At 32.9% G+C, this 16,628-nt stretch overlaps 1 protein-coding gene across 1 annotated transcript; it reads left to right on the forward strand.

Annotated features, from left to right (window-relative positions):
- Positions 1 to 2,065: 2,065 nt before the first annotated feature.
- Positions 2,066 to 14,373, forward strand: LOC128858194 (chitinase-like protein Idgf4). Its single transcript, XM_054094251.1, has 3 exons — positions 2,066 to 2,308; positions 12,909 to 13,469; positions 13,542 to 14,373. Exons 1-3 carry the CDS (start codon positions 2,197 to 2,199, stop codon positions 14,186 to 14,188), a joined length of 1,320 nt encoding a protein of 439 aa, XP_053950226.1. The 5' UTR covers positions 2,066 to 2,196; the 3' UTR covers positions 14,189 to 14,373.
- The last annotated feature ends 2,255 nt before the right edge of the window (positions 14,374 to 16,628 follow it).

The following is a 16,628-nucleotide window of genomic DNA, read 5'->3' on the forward strand; positions in this document are numbered from 1 at the left end:
AATACCGATCTCCTATTTACTCCAAAGTAAAGATGGATCTTTACTATTTCATTTAAATTTTATCCCTTCCTTCCAACATATCTTTCGGTTGTCTGTGGCTGATAATGATGAATTTGGATATAATCTAAACGTCCGCAGAAGAATAATTGTCAAAATAAAAATAATAACTGTTTTTTATTTAGTAAAAAAATTATTCAAAAACAAAATTGGATGACTAATTTCACGCCACCTTGAATATTTTGGGGTGGGGAATAATTTCACAGCGTTTTTATTTTTATTTTTTTTTACAACGATTTGTTTACTGTTTGGCAAGAGGTAGAAGTGTGACTGCCCTACAAAACTATGTTAATTATATTTTTAAGTTAATTATTTTTTTTTTTAGTTTTTAGGCTTAGAAACGGAATACCCAGGAGGCAAAAATCAACATTTTCGACACCTACTCTTTTTTGCTTTTCATCGAGGACAAAAACTTACCGAAGCAGCTCGGGACAATTCCGACTTGTACGGAGAAGGTGTTATTGGCGAGTTTACACCACGGAAATGGTTTGCATAGTTCAAAAATGGCGTCTTTGACGTCGATGATACGTCCCGCAGCGGAAGGCCTTCTGAAATCGATGAAAAACGTCTCCAATCACTTTTAAAGGAGAACGGTCGCCAAACCAGCCATGAATTGGCGTAAAAATTGAACAGCAATAATAAAACTATTGTCAATCACCTTCATTCAATGGAATTTACCGAAAAATTGGGAGCATGGGAGCCTCACGAGCTCAATGAAATAAACAAACAAAGTCGCCTTCAAATTGTTTCTCAGCATCTCGCCCGCCATCGAGCAAAACGCAATCATAAACAACGCTTAGAGGAGAGGAGAAATAGTGTCTATACATACGTCAATATGAATAAAAAAAAGGAGTTGATGGCTCCAGGAGATATGCCAAAGTCGAGAGTCAAGATGGATCTTCATCCAAAGATTATATGGTGCGCTGCGAAATGCTTGAAAAGAATGCAACGGTCAAGAACGAGTTCTACATTATCCAGCTACACTGCGTGAATGAGGCTATTCGAGTGAAAAGACCTGCTCGAAATGATCAAATCATACTCCTTCTCGATAACACCATGCCTTATATTGTTTTTACTGATTTTGTTTATACTGATTTTATGGAAGGTCTACAAATTTTATAAATTTTTATTTTTTAAATATTTTTCCACAGCTATTTGTTGAATTCTTAATGAATGCGGCACTCACTTTCCAAGCAGCTATTCCATTTGTTACTATTATGTAAAGAAGCACTCGTTGATCTAAGATGACTAAGGTATCACCAATTCCACGTTTAGTCAACCTTAGATATCCACAGGCAATAACTAGACATTCTCAATGATTTTTGATGCTGTTGCACTTTTTGGACGCCCAATACTTGACTCCTCTGAAACGATTGCACGATCCCATCCCATGCCCATCTAATGGCTGCATGCGTAGTTGAGTACAAGGTATGTGCAATATGTTTGAGAGGAAGCCGTTGAATTATTTTCGAGTTATGATAGCAACTAAATTAAAAAATTATGTTTCTTTAATAAAATGCAATTCTGTAAGCTGTAAGTATCCAAAGAATGCGAATATTGGAAAATTATTTTACCTACCTATTCTACAGTAAACACACGTGATGTCCCTTAAATTAAAAATAATAAAAAAAATTACAAAAAAAATTCCTAGCTAACATAAAATAAAGCTTTCATGCATACTTAAGTGTGTATATTGCACTGGATTTATAACCAACAATCTAACTAAATACTCATACATAGTGTAAATATTCATTGTGGTTCAATTATCAATTTCCTTTTCATTTCGATTTCTCTGATCATTCACATAACCACCCCTCTCGGCTCTCTCTACTCATCCGGTTGTATTTTTTTTGTTTTTTGTATTACGTCTGCCTTTGTTTGCTTTGATGCTTTTGCTCGATCAGCGTACCCGACTTAACAGCCAATCAACCGAACCACCATCGACCGGCTATTCGCGACGGCGCCCCGGCATTAACTTAAAACACCTTTCGAGATCAGTTGGCAGTTTCAGTTTTACTTCGGAGGCGATTAGTTCATATCAACTGAGCAGTGACTTACGCAAAAAAAAATAAATAAAAAAACACAATATTTGTTTGTACAAAATTTAAGCAGTTCGAGTGTTTCGTCTTTTCTGAGAAAATGAAATTTGTCATTTTGTTGGCTTTGTCGCTAGCCGCGTTGGCCAACGCTCAGCATGCGAGCAACACACATCTTGTTTGCTACTACGATGGCAATAGTTATGTGCGTGAAGGTAAGCAACCAAACAATAACAACACCGAATACAGTGAAGGATTTAAAAGCTGTGAAGAAAACAATAAAAATTTAGTAATTATTGAAATTTTATACCAAAACCACGAACGATTCGTAAATGCACTCAAGCACGTAACGAGTATTTTTGCAATCTACAGTTACTTGTAAATATATACACACGTTCTCAAGCGTGTTATAACTGAAAGCGAAAGTGTATCACCTTCAAATTTCGCTTAACTTGAATATTCTGGAAAAAATTTTAGTCATTTCCTATGAACGATTAGAGAAGAAAAAAAAACCATATATGGATCGCTACAAACATTTTTTTCTGTTCTCATTCCCACATAAAGAATCTTAGACTCACATATGCATATATTTACTTATACTCGTATGTATACTTATATGCATACCTACAAACAAACATATGTACGTGTAAATCACACATAGCTTGAGCCAAAGGTTATCAAACGCCGTTTCAGGGCAAGTTTTGTTTATTATCTCGTACTGGTATTCGAAATAGAAGTGATAACCGGTGCTCCTAGTCAGCTTCATTTATAAAATTAGTGAAGTATGCCAGCTGATATTATTAACAGTTAGGCGTAAATTTTATGAACTTGCCTTATGGCTCTCAATTAGAGATCGGAGGATCTACTACATTGTGTGCTTTTTATTATAATTTTATCAAATTATGCAGTTGCCGGTTTGAGTTCAATATATATTTTTTATTTTTTCCTTCAAAATATCACTTTTTAAGGGTATTCACAGATTTTTTTTAACGCTATCAGTAAAGATATAAATAAATTCATGCTTTAAATGCACGAAAGAATTATGCATTTAACAAAGAATCAACAATTTTCAATTCTATCAAAGTTGGCATGAAGTGCTCAAGTTTTTATTAGAAATTTCCAAATCTGTAGTAACATAAAGAAATGTTAACAGGTCAAACGGTTTTCAAAAACTTTCAAAATCCTGGGAAATAAAAGTAGTAAAATTTTGTTAATTGAATTTACTTCTTATTTATAGGACTGCGAGTGGATTTATGACTTCATAAAAGGAAATAAACAGTTTTAAAATTTATAAAACTGGTACTCATAACCAATTTTAAAAATTGTTAAAATCAGTTTTTCAACCCCAAGGTTTATGAAACATTGATTTTTCATTTTCTTTCCATGTTATACATTTAAAGAAAAAGGAAAAAAAAAATGATTGGAGAGTATATATTGCGGTAATATGGAATATTTTTTCTGGTGATGCATGTATTTGTATGCAACATCGCAGATTTTAAGTATATTACAGAGCACGACAAACAGGTAGTCGAAATAGGCGACAAAATAGTCAACATATTTTTTCAAAATTTCAAACGTTTTAAAAAATTAAAAAAAAGCGTAATTTTATTTCCTTCTTTTTTATAATATTTTTCGTCCTTTTGTAGTACAGAGAATTTTTTTTAATTATTTTATATACATATATACTTTGAAAGGAACTTTTTTAGACTAACAAAGGGTGGTTAAGTTTCAAGGACCGGTGTTGATTTTGAATAAAATTCAATTTTCTTAGAAACTTATTGTCATTTCTCTTTATTATGATAATACTGGTAGGGCTCAATTACGTATGGAACAAAATATCGGCCAAATGGTTGCCGCGGCCTCGTTAATATGCCGAATTATTTCATCCTATAGCTCTTGTATTGTTGCTGGCTTGTCGACGTACACCTTTTCTTTCAAATAATCCCAAAGAAAGAAGTTCAACGGGGTCAAATCACATGCTCTTGGCGGCCAATTGAAATCAACGCGACGTGAGATTATTCGGCCATCAAATTTTTCGCGCAAAATAGCCATTGTTTTGTTCGCTGTGTGACAAGTGTCACCGTCCTGTTGAAATCACATATCGTCTACATCCATATCTTCCAATTCGGGCCATAAAAAGCTCGTTATCATCTCACAATAGCGAACACTATTCACAGTAACTGCCTGACCGACCTCATTTTGGAAAAAATACCAAACAGCCACTGTGTGCCTCATCACTGAAGACGAAGTGCGCGATATGCATTTTGATTTGAACGCCCGTTGTCATAATAAGCCTGAATAACTTTAACGCGCTGCTCGATTGTGTATCTTTCCATGGTTCAAATTGAGTTAGTTTGAAACTGAAAAATTTCAAATGAAATGCAGAAAAAAACTTGACGCTTAGGTGTGGTTCACATTCAACATCGTCCCTTGAAACCCTTTATATAAAATGAACTATATTTTTGAAAAAATTTATAAAAACTAAAAACACAAAAGAAGCGTAGTCGAACCTGGTCAAAATGCATTTCTTATTTTGAATATGGTTGAATATTAGGATCTCAAAGTTATTTTTTTTTTTTTTTTTTTTTTTTGGTTTCTTAAGCTCTTAATCTGGATATAGGTGCAAAAACTACTTTTAAGTAAAGCCAACATTATTGTTGGCGTCTATAGATAGCTGTTTTTCGGTGACGTTCCCTTGTTTTTTCGACTGGCCCAAACCCCAGCAAAATTCTGCCATCATATGAGCATAACACCTCTCGTGGCTACCATTTTCCACTTTTTTTGTGTTTCTCTCTCATCTTCGTTTAAGTCTCCCAGACTATGAAGGAAATGAATGACAAGGCTGTGAAGTAATATGAATGATAAATTTACTCCTGAAAGAGCTGAAATATTGAGCAACTAAGCATAGTTACTAACCTTTTCCAGAAGATTTCATACTTCATTTGTTACTCTTAATCAATAGACACCAGCCGTCTTCCTGTTAGATTTCCAAACTTATGAATTTTAGTAATCTGTTTGCATTATTGCAATATCCTAAATTTTTGTGAATGAAAATAGGCAAAGAGTTGAATATTCTAGCTCAATGCGTTGGAATTTTCACATCGCGGTATTTTTTTAGCCTTAAAGCTAACATTATGAGTCAGGTTTAGGGACTTGCTGACTTTTCGCCATAATATGACATCTATGCTTCTTCTGAGAGTCTGACCTCATCCCCACATTTTATTACCGGCGCTGAGAATGTTGATATATGTATATATATATATATACTTTATATATTCCTGAATTTCGGACACCGTTATAACTTCTGAATTTGGAATGGATCTTCCAGTCGACGAAGCCTTAGAATAATGCCATTTCGGGCAATCGGTTTTGTTGGTATCCACAACATTACTTACTTACCTACTTACTGCTTTCCTGATCTCCCCGTGAAGCATAAAGCCTGTACAAAGGACCACAACACTGGTTAAAGAGAAATAAAGCACATCGATACACTTTCTTTTCTTCCTGCCAAACCATGGGCATTTCCGGCTTCATCGATTTATTAGTATGTTTCTCCTATTGTTAAAAATGTTCCAAGGTACTTGATATAACCTGGTATTTTTTATCATTCAGACTTAACTCTTAGCTATGAGTTTCTTCATACTAAGCATATTCCAGCTGTTTTATATTTAGTAGAGATCTATGCTTTAGTCGATACTTTCTTTCTTCGTTGGAAAAGAAAAAAAGCTACAGTCGTGTCTGGATTAGATGAACTGATTATTGCAAGGCCTGCTCATAATAACCAGGTTAATATTTTTTATTCAAAAGCTTACTTTATTTGCGTAAGACCATTAGAATGAATACACTGCTTTTCTAAGAATCTTCCTCTTAAATGCTAAAATTGTTTGGTGGGAGATAATAGTAATTTTTATTCCTCTTTATTTGTTTATTCTTGATTTATCTACTATACATATTTTTACCAAAGATGAAACACTAACGTCTGTTCTGATGTTGCTAATAATTTCAGGTTTTTTCTTTAATGAATCAAATTTTCTCGAAGACATTCGGGTACTATCAATTTATTAGCTTTCAGAGACTTTTGAATAGATAAACAACAGCACACTTTCACTCAATAAAAACGAACATCAAGCGATAGGTTCAAATAATAGCTGCTTTTCAGCAATCAACTGCCGAAGTACAATTGAAAGGAATAACTGTTTTAATCTCTGACTCTTTTTGGAATTTTTTGTTTTTGCTTTTTGCTTGGAGTTGTTTTTTATTTAAATTTTGTTCAGTATTTTAAAGTTTTCGATTATTCATTTTTAGTATTCCACGTACGACGTTCAACGTTCACTAAATCGAAGTGTTCTCTATATACAGATGCGACTGTATCTGATGCTTTCCATTTCAATTCAACCGGGCTATTCGGGTCATGTTCTTCGATTTCGATGTAACTGAAATATGTTGCTCTCTGGTCAAAATAATGAGACACGTATTTTTTTGTTTGCCCGAAAATTTTTTTTTCAAGAGTTATCGGCAATAAAAAATTTTCAACTACTTTTTTGCAACTGGTTCTACATGAAATCGCTCGTGTAAGTAATGACGATCATTTTGAACACAAAATTATTAAAATCGGTTCATTTTTGACTAAGTTATGAGCATTTAAAAAAAAATTTTTCTTGTATAATTAAAAAAATCGAGTTTGCGCTGAAAAACAAAATTGCCAAAGAGTAGAAAAAGTTAACGATCGCAAAATTTGCCATCTCTTCCAAAAACCAGTAGAAGAAGATATATCAGCTGATTGTTTTTTTTTTTATAAATTTTTGTGTTGAATTTTCCATTTCATCATATCTGACTTTAAACTGAAAGCCTCAAACCAGCGCAAGGGCAAAAGTAACAAAATATCATATTAAACAAAAAATAAATTTGTTTGCTTACTAAAAGTTCAGTCATATGCTCTCAGATCACATGTTTTTAATGGCTAAATTCTCCAGCACAAAATAAACGTCCCTCCAGGATCCTATTGACACTTTGCTCTCTCAATTTTTATGTGGCTTTATTGCACGCCTACTTGCAAAAATTAGTAATAACTGCTAAAAATGTTTGTCTTATCTAACACAACTATTGATGTTCTTTAGGAATCCATAATTTATATCTATTTATTTATAAAAAGTTATTTTTTTTTTAGACAAAGGGTTGACAAACATCTTCCATTTGAAAAAACTAAACGCAGACTTGCCAATGAAGTGGTTGAGTTTGCTAATGCTAAAATCCATCTCAAAGCTGATTAAGAAGTAGACAGCAATTAAACCAAGCACATACAAACCTTCAAGTAACTGTAGAGATATTCCTATTTATGTCATCTTTGCATACTTAGAAAACACTTTAATTGTTACTTAAGTATAAAATGTGTCACAAATACAGAGCGATAACCTTTGGTGTGACCAGTTTGATATAGAAAAATGTGTACATATAAAATTTCGAGATTTGAAATTATGTACACGTATACTTACTCTTTAATTCTTGCCAACGTTCATGTGCTTATTAAGCAAACGATAAAGATGAAAAGTAGACTAATTATGAGTGACAAGTTGTTTAGAAAATGTTTAATAAGTTGCATACTTTTGTACTTGTATCGGTATGTGTATTTACCCTGAAGGAAAAAATACCAGTTGTGAACTAGAATACTACCAGTTCACTTTTCAGTTCAAACAGTTCGTGTTCTGTCCTTTTTCCATATTAGCGAGTGGTTTTTTAATGCGGCAAAGTTCTACGAAATGTCAATTGTGCGGCCATGCATTAGCAAAATATGTACCAGTTAAAATACCAATTCATACTAGACAAAAAAATCAGGTCCCATAAGTTTCTAAAATAGTCAGTTTAATACCAGTTAAAATGCAGAATAACCATCAGTTCCAACGTATTAAAATAAGTATTATATTTCATATTAAAGTGATGCGTACTGTGTTTTTCTTGCAAATAAATGAAATTTCTCTGAAGTAATCACAAATTGTTTCAAACTTACATTAAAAGTAATTCTAAAAAATTAAAACAAATTCCTTAGCCAAAAAGATAAATACAATTTAAGGTATGTCCTTTATTAACATTAATCAAATTAATGCTAGTTATGTTAAAATTCGGATTCATATTGCAGTGCCCGGTTGCTACGAGCATTTTTCTGCGAATGAGTAGGGAATAAAACTCCATCGATGGCTGGCGAGAAAAACTTTAGTAGTGGCAAAGTTGTAAATATTACATTGTTATATAGGTCTATATAAAGAGTTCATACACAAATCGGGTGAAACAATTTTGTCTTTCTTAATCTGAATTCATGTGACTTCATTATAAATCCGCTTCTCTAATCTTACTAACTTTGTGGTGCGAGGCTACCTACGAGAATAAAGTGAAGGAATTCCATGCTGATATTATTAAAGTGTTACCTTTAATTGATATACTTAGTTTTTTATCAGTGTATACTTTTTTCTCTAAACTTAAATTTTCGTACCTTAAATCAACTAGTTTGCAGACAAATTGATCATTTTACTACTGGCACCAATCTAGTCAATGAGGAACTCACATAATTTCTCTTTTTAATAAAAAAGCAGTATCTGAACCAAAATATTTCCATGCTATGTACTTTGGCTTTTCCCTGCAGGGTAGACGTGCGTTGGCAAGCGAAGCATCAAGAAATGTTTTACACATACAAACACAGTCGCAGAGAAATTAAAGTCTGGTTTAATTATTTGTGAATTTGGATGAAGAGCAAATTAATAAGTAGTTCATTGTAAGATATCATTGCTTGAATTTCTGTTAAATACAATTGGCCTTCAATTTTTCACACTAATCAGTGATATTTAAACAAATTTTCACTCATGTTTTTGAAAACTGGAGTGAGAAATTGACGTCAATAGCGAAAATTAAAAATAATCATGCGAAAATTAGTCATCTTTATGCAAAATTGTTTATCTCCAATAATACTGTATTATTGCAATTGCGCAAAAGTTTACAACCATGTTGTTGATGATCTTTAGTATTTTTAAAAAATGTGTTACAGAGGCATCCACACCATTGGAATAGTTTCGTATTATACAAAAATTAAAAACCACTCTGCCTTCATCGAAAAAGGTTTAATAACCTGTGAGTTTTGCCTTAAATTTACTTTTAGCCAATACTAAAGTAACAGAATTCTTTTTTTGCTCAAAATGTTAGTTTTTTATAATAAAAAATTATTTTAATAAAAAAAATTACTTTCCCAAAAATTAAAATTTTTATAAACAATAAAAATTTTTATAAAAAATATTTTTTTTATTTTGCGAAAAATTTAAAACAATAACTAAATTTTTTTTTAATTTTTATAAAAAAATATCTTTTTATTTTGCTAAAAACTCCAAATTTTTATGAAAAAATCATAAAAAATTCTATTTCAATAAAGAAAATAATTTGTGTTCCTAAAAATTAAAGTTTTTATAAAAAATAATTTTTTTTTTTGCGAAAATTTTAAACTAAAATTTTAAATTTTTATAAAAATTATTTGTTGTTTTGCGAAAAATTAAAATTTTTATATAAAAATTTGTTATAAAATAAAGTCGTAAGAATTCTATTTTAATAAAGAAAATAATTTGTTTTCCCAAAGATTAAAATTTTTATAAAAATAAATTTTATTTTGCGAAAAAATTTATATTAAACAATTTTTATAAAAACTAATTTTTTATTTTGCTAAAGAATAAAATTTGTATAAAAAAAACATTTTACAATAAAAAGGGTTAAGCATTGCTTATTATTTGAAGGCAGCAATGATCTTAATGTATGCGCCACACCTAACGGACATGTGCTTCGCCATACCTCTAATGAATTAGTTTCAAAAAACAAGAAAATTCTAGTAAGCTTCTTTTACATACATATGCACTCGTGTGTATGTAAGTATGTATGTGTAAGCATTTATGACTAAGTTAGTTAACTGACTAAGTTACTTTCTCCAATTGCTTGCTTCTTTGTTTGTTATCATCTTTCAATAAAAACTAATTGATATTTATTTAACAAATGCTAGTTGATTTACATTCAGTTCAACGCACAAGTTTGTTTACGTAATCTTTTTTATTATTTATTTTTTTATAGTGTTATTAGATTCTTCTAATTGAATTAAATTTTTGTTTCAATTTATTTTATAAGTGGTGGCATTCAGCACAAGATCAATTACCTGCAATTGAATTGTTTCCGAGAAAAATTCCAACTTGTTTTCATATTACAAGGGCGGCGTAAACAAGTCAATCTGTTATTGTCGGCATTGCTGGCAATCCCCCACAATACAAATAACAAAAATTGCCGTATGGTAGATGAGATGACGCTGCATGTCAAATCCAGCCAGCCAATTGGAGAATGATTTATTGCGACTTTGGAGCAATGAGCGAAATAAATTTGAGTTGATTTCATAATTTTTGATTTGAGAATGAGAAAAATAAAAAGTCAAATTGTTTGGGGAAAATAAGAAAAATAAAAATTGAAAATTTTTAAAATTTTTTTTAATTTGCTAGAAATGTAAATTTACATTTTTATTTAAAAATAATTTTACATTTTGGTAAAAATTTCTATTTTTATAAAAAACCATTAATTTTCATAAAAATTTTCATTTATATAAAACAATATTTTTTAATTTGCTAAAAATTAAAATTTTTACAAAACAAAAATATTTTTGCATAAAATTTTATATAAAAAATGTTTTACAATAACATTTTTTTATTTTTATTTGTTGTTTAAAGGCAATGGGCCTACTGCACTCGCCACACTCAATAGACATATGATCTACCAAACCTCTAATAAATGAGTTTCAGAAAAAAAGAAAAAAAAAATTTTAGAAAATAAGAAAAAAATACTTTGCTGAATGTAAATTTTTACTTACAAATATTTTTTCATTTCAAAAAAAGAAAAAAAAGTTAAAGAAAATAAGAAAAAAATATTTGGCAGAATATGTAAATTTTTATTTAAAAATATTTTTTCATTCTGTTTATATAAAGAAAAATTATAAGGCAATATTTTTATATTTTGCTCAAAATTTAAAATCAAAAATATGTGCCAAAAATTTTAATCTTTATTTAATTTTATTCCAATTTTCTTTGTACTTGTTGTTTGAAGCCAATGATCCTAATACCATCACCACACCCAGTAGGCAAGCGCAAACACCTCTATATACAATATAAGGGTGGTTAAGTTTCAAGGGCCGGTATTGATTTTGAATAAAATACAATTTTTTTAGAAAACTATTGTCATTTCTCTTTATTATGATAATACTGATATGGTTCAATTATGCATGAAACAAAATATCGGCCAAACGACCGCCGCAGCCTCGGCTGCACACCTCCATCCGATGGTCCAAATTTCCGATGACGCTGAGGCATAATTGAGGTTCTATGCCGTTAATGTGCCGAATTATCTCATCCTTTAGCTCTTGAATTGTTGCTGGCTTTTCATAAATATTTGGTTCTATAAAAAATTAATATTTTGCTAAAAATCTTAATTTTATTTTGCTTATTGCTTAAAGGCAACCCTAATATAGGTATGTGTTCTGTAGGTATGTGAGCTGATACACCTCTAATATATTAGTTTCACAAAATGTGAAAGATACAGTGTTTATTTTAAGAAAATAATGGAAAAATAATAATTTTGCTTATAATGACAATTTTTATACAACAATTTTTTTTCTTTCACTTAGTTAAAAATTTACATTTTTATTAAAAATTGTAAAAGCATTTTTATAAAGCTTCAGTCATATTTTTTTCACACAAAATTAAGATTTTTCAAAAGAACAATTTTTTTGCTTAACATATTAATTTCCATATTTTGTATCAAAAACAAAAAATTTTTATAGAGCTTAAGTCGTATTTTTTTCACTAAAAATTAAGCTAATCAATTTTGTTGCTGAACATTTCAATCTTCTTAAAAAGTATTAAAATAATTTTTATTTTATTTGTTGTTTAAAGGCAAATATCTTAATGCCTTCCCACACCCAATAGGCATGTGATATGCCACACCTCTTCATGTACACGTACGAGTATATATGCAATTGGCATACTTACATATATTGTAATCAAATTTTTATGTCTAAGCCACAGTCAGGCATTCATTTGTTCATTTTACATGTTCCTGCAACAAATTGATATTATGAATATTAACAGCCAAAAATTAATAAACACACACACGTATGCGCTTACAGTTCGCAGCCTCGCCACCTTTTGAGGTAGACAAACCCGGCATTGATAATACCCGATAAAATTGCAAATCAAGTGCTAAAATCCCCAAAGCCGCATGCCAAACCGCATCACGTTTGATTACTCGTTTCAAACGAAAAATACCTCTTTGTTGTCATTTGAGACATAAAGCTTGAGTGCCCCTAATTCGTATTCAGTAAGCATATAAGCAGATGTTAATTGTTTAAGCAAAAAACAAAAAATAAAAAAAGCAAAGTTGGCAGGGAAAAGCAAATACAACATTTTCTGTTTTTTTCTTTGTTTACAAAGTTTTGCAACCGCGAGTAACTTTTTTCAGATTTCGCACATTTTTTATGATTTCTTTTTTTTTAGGGTTTTTGCTGCAACAGTTATAATAACACCAATTTACATCGTCCGTGCACACTTTTAAGTCACTTTACGAGTACTTGCCATTTACATTACTTCTGAACTTAATAAACGAGCTACACTTAGTCATAACTTATTTATAAATTCGTAGAGTATTGCAAAATTATACATTTTAGCAACTTTCAAGTTACGTCAAAACCTGTTCTACGCTTAGTCTCTTTCAAAACTCAATTCACCACCCTTTTGATTTTATTTCATTTCATCGCAGGTCTCTCCAAGCTCACTACCAATGATTTAGAACCGGCACTGCAATTTTGTTCTCACCTCGTCTACGGTTATGCCAGCATCAGTCCGACGTCAAACAAACTTGTCAGCAGTAATGAGAAACTTGATCTGGACATCGGCTCGGGCCTGTATCGCACCGTAACTGGTTTCAAGAAGAAGTTTCCCCATTTAAAGGTTTTGTTGAGCATTGGCGGCGACAAGGACGAAGTAGATCCTGATAACAACAAGTATTTGACACTCCTGGAGAGTTCCAACGCACGCATACCATTCATAAATAGCGCTCACTCGTTGGTGAAGACTTATGGTTTCGATGGTCTCGACTTGGCCTGGCAGTTCCCCAAGAACAAGCCTAAGAAGGTTCATAGCGGTATTGGCAAATTTTGGAAGGGTTTCAAGAAAATTTTCACTGGAGACTTTGTGGTTGACGAGAAAGCTGAGGAGCATAAAGAGGAATTTACAGCACTTGTGCGTGAGCTGAAAAATGCTTTCCGTCCAGATGGCTTTTTGTTGGGTCTGTCTGTCTTGCCCAATGTAAACTCTTCGCGTAAGTTTTGATTTTGCGTTTGTTTGCCATTTAGCCTAATTAGTTAACTTATTCAACTCAATTCTGTTACAGTTTTCTACGATGTGCCAGCCATTGTGAACAATTTGGATTACGTCAATTTACATGCCTATGACTTCAAAACACCAGAACGTGATCCTGAAATAGCTGACTTCCCTGCACCCATCTATGAACTGAATGAGCGTAATCCTGAAGCGAATGTAAATTTCCAAGTTCAATATTGGTTAAATAATCATTGCCCTGCCACTAAAATTAATGTCGGTATTGCCGCCTATGGTCGTGCCTGGAAAATGACTAAAGACTCTGGCCTCACTGGTTTGCCACCAGTGGTTGAAACCGATGGCGTTGCACCAGCAGGCACACAGACTCAGAAACCCGGCTTGCTTAGCTGGCCTGAGGTATGCGGCAAATTGCCAAACCCAGCCAATCAGCATTTGAAGGGCGCCGACGGTCCATTGCGCAAGGTGGGCGATCCAACTAAGCGTTTCGGCAGCTATGCCTACCGCTCGGCCGATGACAATGGCGAAAATGGCATTTGGGTGGGTTATGATGATCCCGACACTGCTGCCAATAAGGCGGCCTTTGTGAAGTCCAGAGGTTTAGGCGGCGTGGCTTTGATAGATTTGTCATTCGATGATTTCCGTGGTGCTTGTACAGGCGACAAATATCCCATCCTTCGTGCCATCAAATTCAAATTGTAAATTAAGCGAGTGAACAAAAGTTACATTACGAAATAATGTTGTTAAAAGTTCTTACCCATTTTTAAGTTTTCGTTTTTTTTTTGTATTTTGTTCTTATGTTTTGTTTTTAAGTCTCATTATCGAATGGATGTAACACGTATTATCACATTAACAAAAATATAACATACGAAAGTTTGATAAAAATATGGAGACTTAATTTAAGTGTATGCCAGAAAGTGATACTGAAAAACCGTTATACTTGTATACACAAAGTTATATTACCTGGAGAGTACCGGCGAATGAGTCTAAAAAAAAAAAATGGAAAACGTGCATTGAAAGTTGCTTTGTGGAACTAAAAATCACGTTATCGTCTGATTTAAGATTTTTGGATTTTGGGAGTTCGATTAACAAAAGAGGTGTGTTAATAAAAGGTGACTTTTCAAATTTTGCTGGCTACGTACATGTGATGTTCCATTTTTGAATTATTATTGGTTTTTTTATTAATTTTTTTTTTTTTAATACACCCCTAGTCGAAATAACTTGAACAGGTAGTAGCAATAGAGAAAAAAAGAAGAGCAATGTTTTATGTTTTTGCTTTTGGTCTTTAAAATTTCAAAATGTATAAACAAAGATGGACAGTGTAGATAAATTTAAGCCTGGGATGCCTACCTTTTTCATGTGCTTCGCCCACAGAAAGTGGCCCGTCATCAGTCCAACCAGCTATCTGCAGTCCCTTCTGCTTAATGACAGAAGGATTTGCGACAGTCCATCGGACATGACAGGTAACATCAGTTTAGTCCATCTGCAGCCTCTCTCAGTGTGCCAAGCTCGCTTGTGGGTTGTAGTAACCCATTTGCTAACCGTGGATTTGATGGCTGCAGAAGGGAGTGGCCAAACGGGCTCCTAGTTAAGGAGTGAGAGGTCTCGTTACCCAATATGCTCACGTGTCCCGGGACTCATGTTAGCATCAGGCTATTATGTATACCGACATAGTACAGTCTGGATTTACAGGACTCGACTACCCCTGATGTGGTTGGGGGGGTGGGGGGGGGTTGCTGTGTAAGGCCATGAGCACAGCTTGGCTGTCATTGCAGGCACATTAAGATCTGCCTCTGCCATCTGTTTTTCACAGCAAAGTTCCATAATCAGTCTTCTTCAACGAAAAATCTGCGTGTTCTACAAATAACACCAGTTATTAACGCAGCTAACTTATTTACCTATTTTTTCATTTTATCATGATACATCAATCAGTGTTGAATCACTTTCTCTTTTAACTGAAATTATAATTACTGGGATCTCAATACTCAAAAACTCCTCCTGAACTGACTTTGATGCATGCTCGGCTATTTTATTCAAAAGTTGCCCCATTCCGGTGGTTTCATTGAAAATGATTTTTCAGCTGTTGGAAAATTCCCTGATGATTATTCAAACACGGCAATAATATTGGCGACCGCCGTAGTCGAATGGGTTGGTGCGTGACTACCATTCGGAATTCACAGAGAGAACGTAGGTTCGAATCTCTGTGAAACACCAAAACTAAGAAATTTTTTTTTCTAATATCGGTCGCCCCTCGGCGGGCAATGGCAAAGCTCCGAGTGTATTTCTCCCATGAAAAACTTCCTCATAAAAATATCTGCTTGAAACTTAAGGTGTATTTCTGGAACAACATCAAGACGCACGCTACAAATAGGAGGAGGAGCTTGGCCAAACACCCAAAAAGGGTATACGCGCCAATTATATATATATAATAAGAGTGATGTAGGTCATTATAGACCTATCTCGAAGCTCACTAACATATCTAAGCTCTTTGGAAGCGTCATAAAAGATAAAATAAATTTCTCAGTTAAGAGTTCAGTTTGCCCGAAACAACACTGATTTGTATCGGGTCGTTCTACATTTACAAATTTGGTTGTCTTTAGAGAGAATTGAATCTCAACATTATCGTCTGGCTGCCAAGTTGATTCCATTTACACCGTCCATTCTGAAGCCTTTGTCAAAGTTTCCCGATTTTGATCGACAGGTTCGCTTACTTGGGTTTTCTTTTTTGCTTTTCTGCAATGGCTTAAACCCTGTTTAAATCGAAGGCGGTGAGTTGTCACACTTGATGATATTTATCTGAACCTTTCTGGCGTAGCCCAAAGGAGCAGTCTGGGCCCATTGCTGTTTATTCTGCTTATAAATGTTATTGGTTCTTGCTTTTTGTTCCCCAAATTTCTCTTATATGCCATTGATCTTAAGATTTATTCAGTCCGATATGATAAAACTCCAATCCGAACTAGATGAATTATATTCTCGGTGCTTGAAATCACATTTTTATTTAAATATTAAAATATGTGTTCATGTTTAGTTTTCAAAATTATGCCATTTATTATGTATGTATCTGCAGCAAAACATTTGAAGAAGTCTAGTCATTGTCGTCTTCTTTCGTCGCGTAAAATTGATAAATTGCTGATAAATTGTT

Source organism: Anastrepha ludens, chromosome 3 (genome assembly GCF_028408465.1).
Source record: "Anastrepha ludens isolate Willacy chromosome 3, idAnaLude1.1, whole genome shotgun sequence".
In the NCBI taxonomy this organism is placed as follows: domain Eukaryota; kingdom Metazoa; phylum Arthropoda; class Insecta; order Diptera; family Tephritidae; genus Anastrepha; species Anastrepha ludens.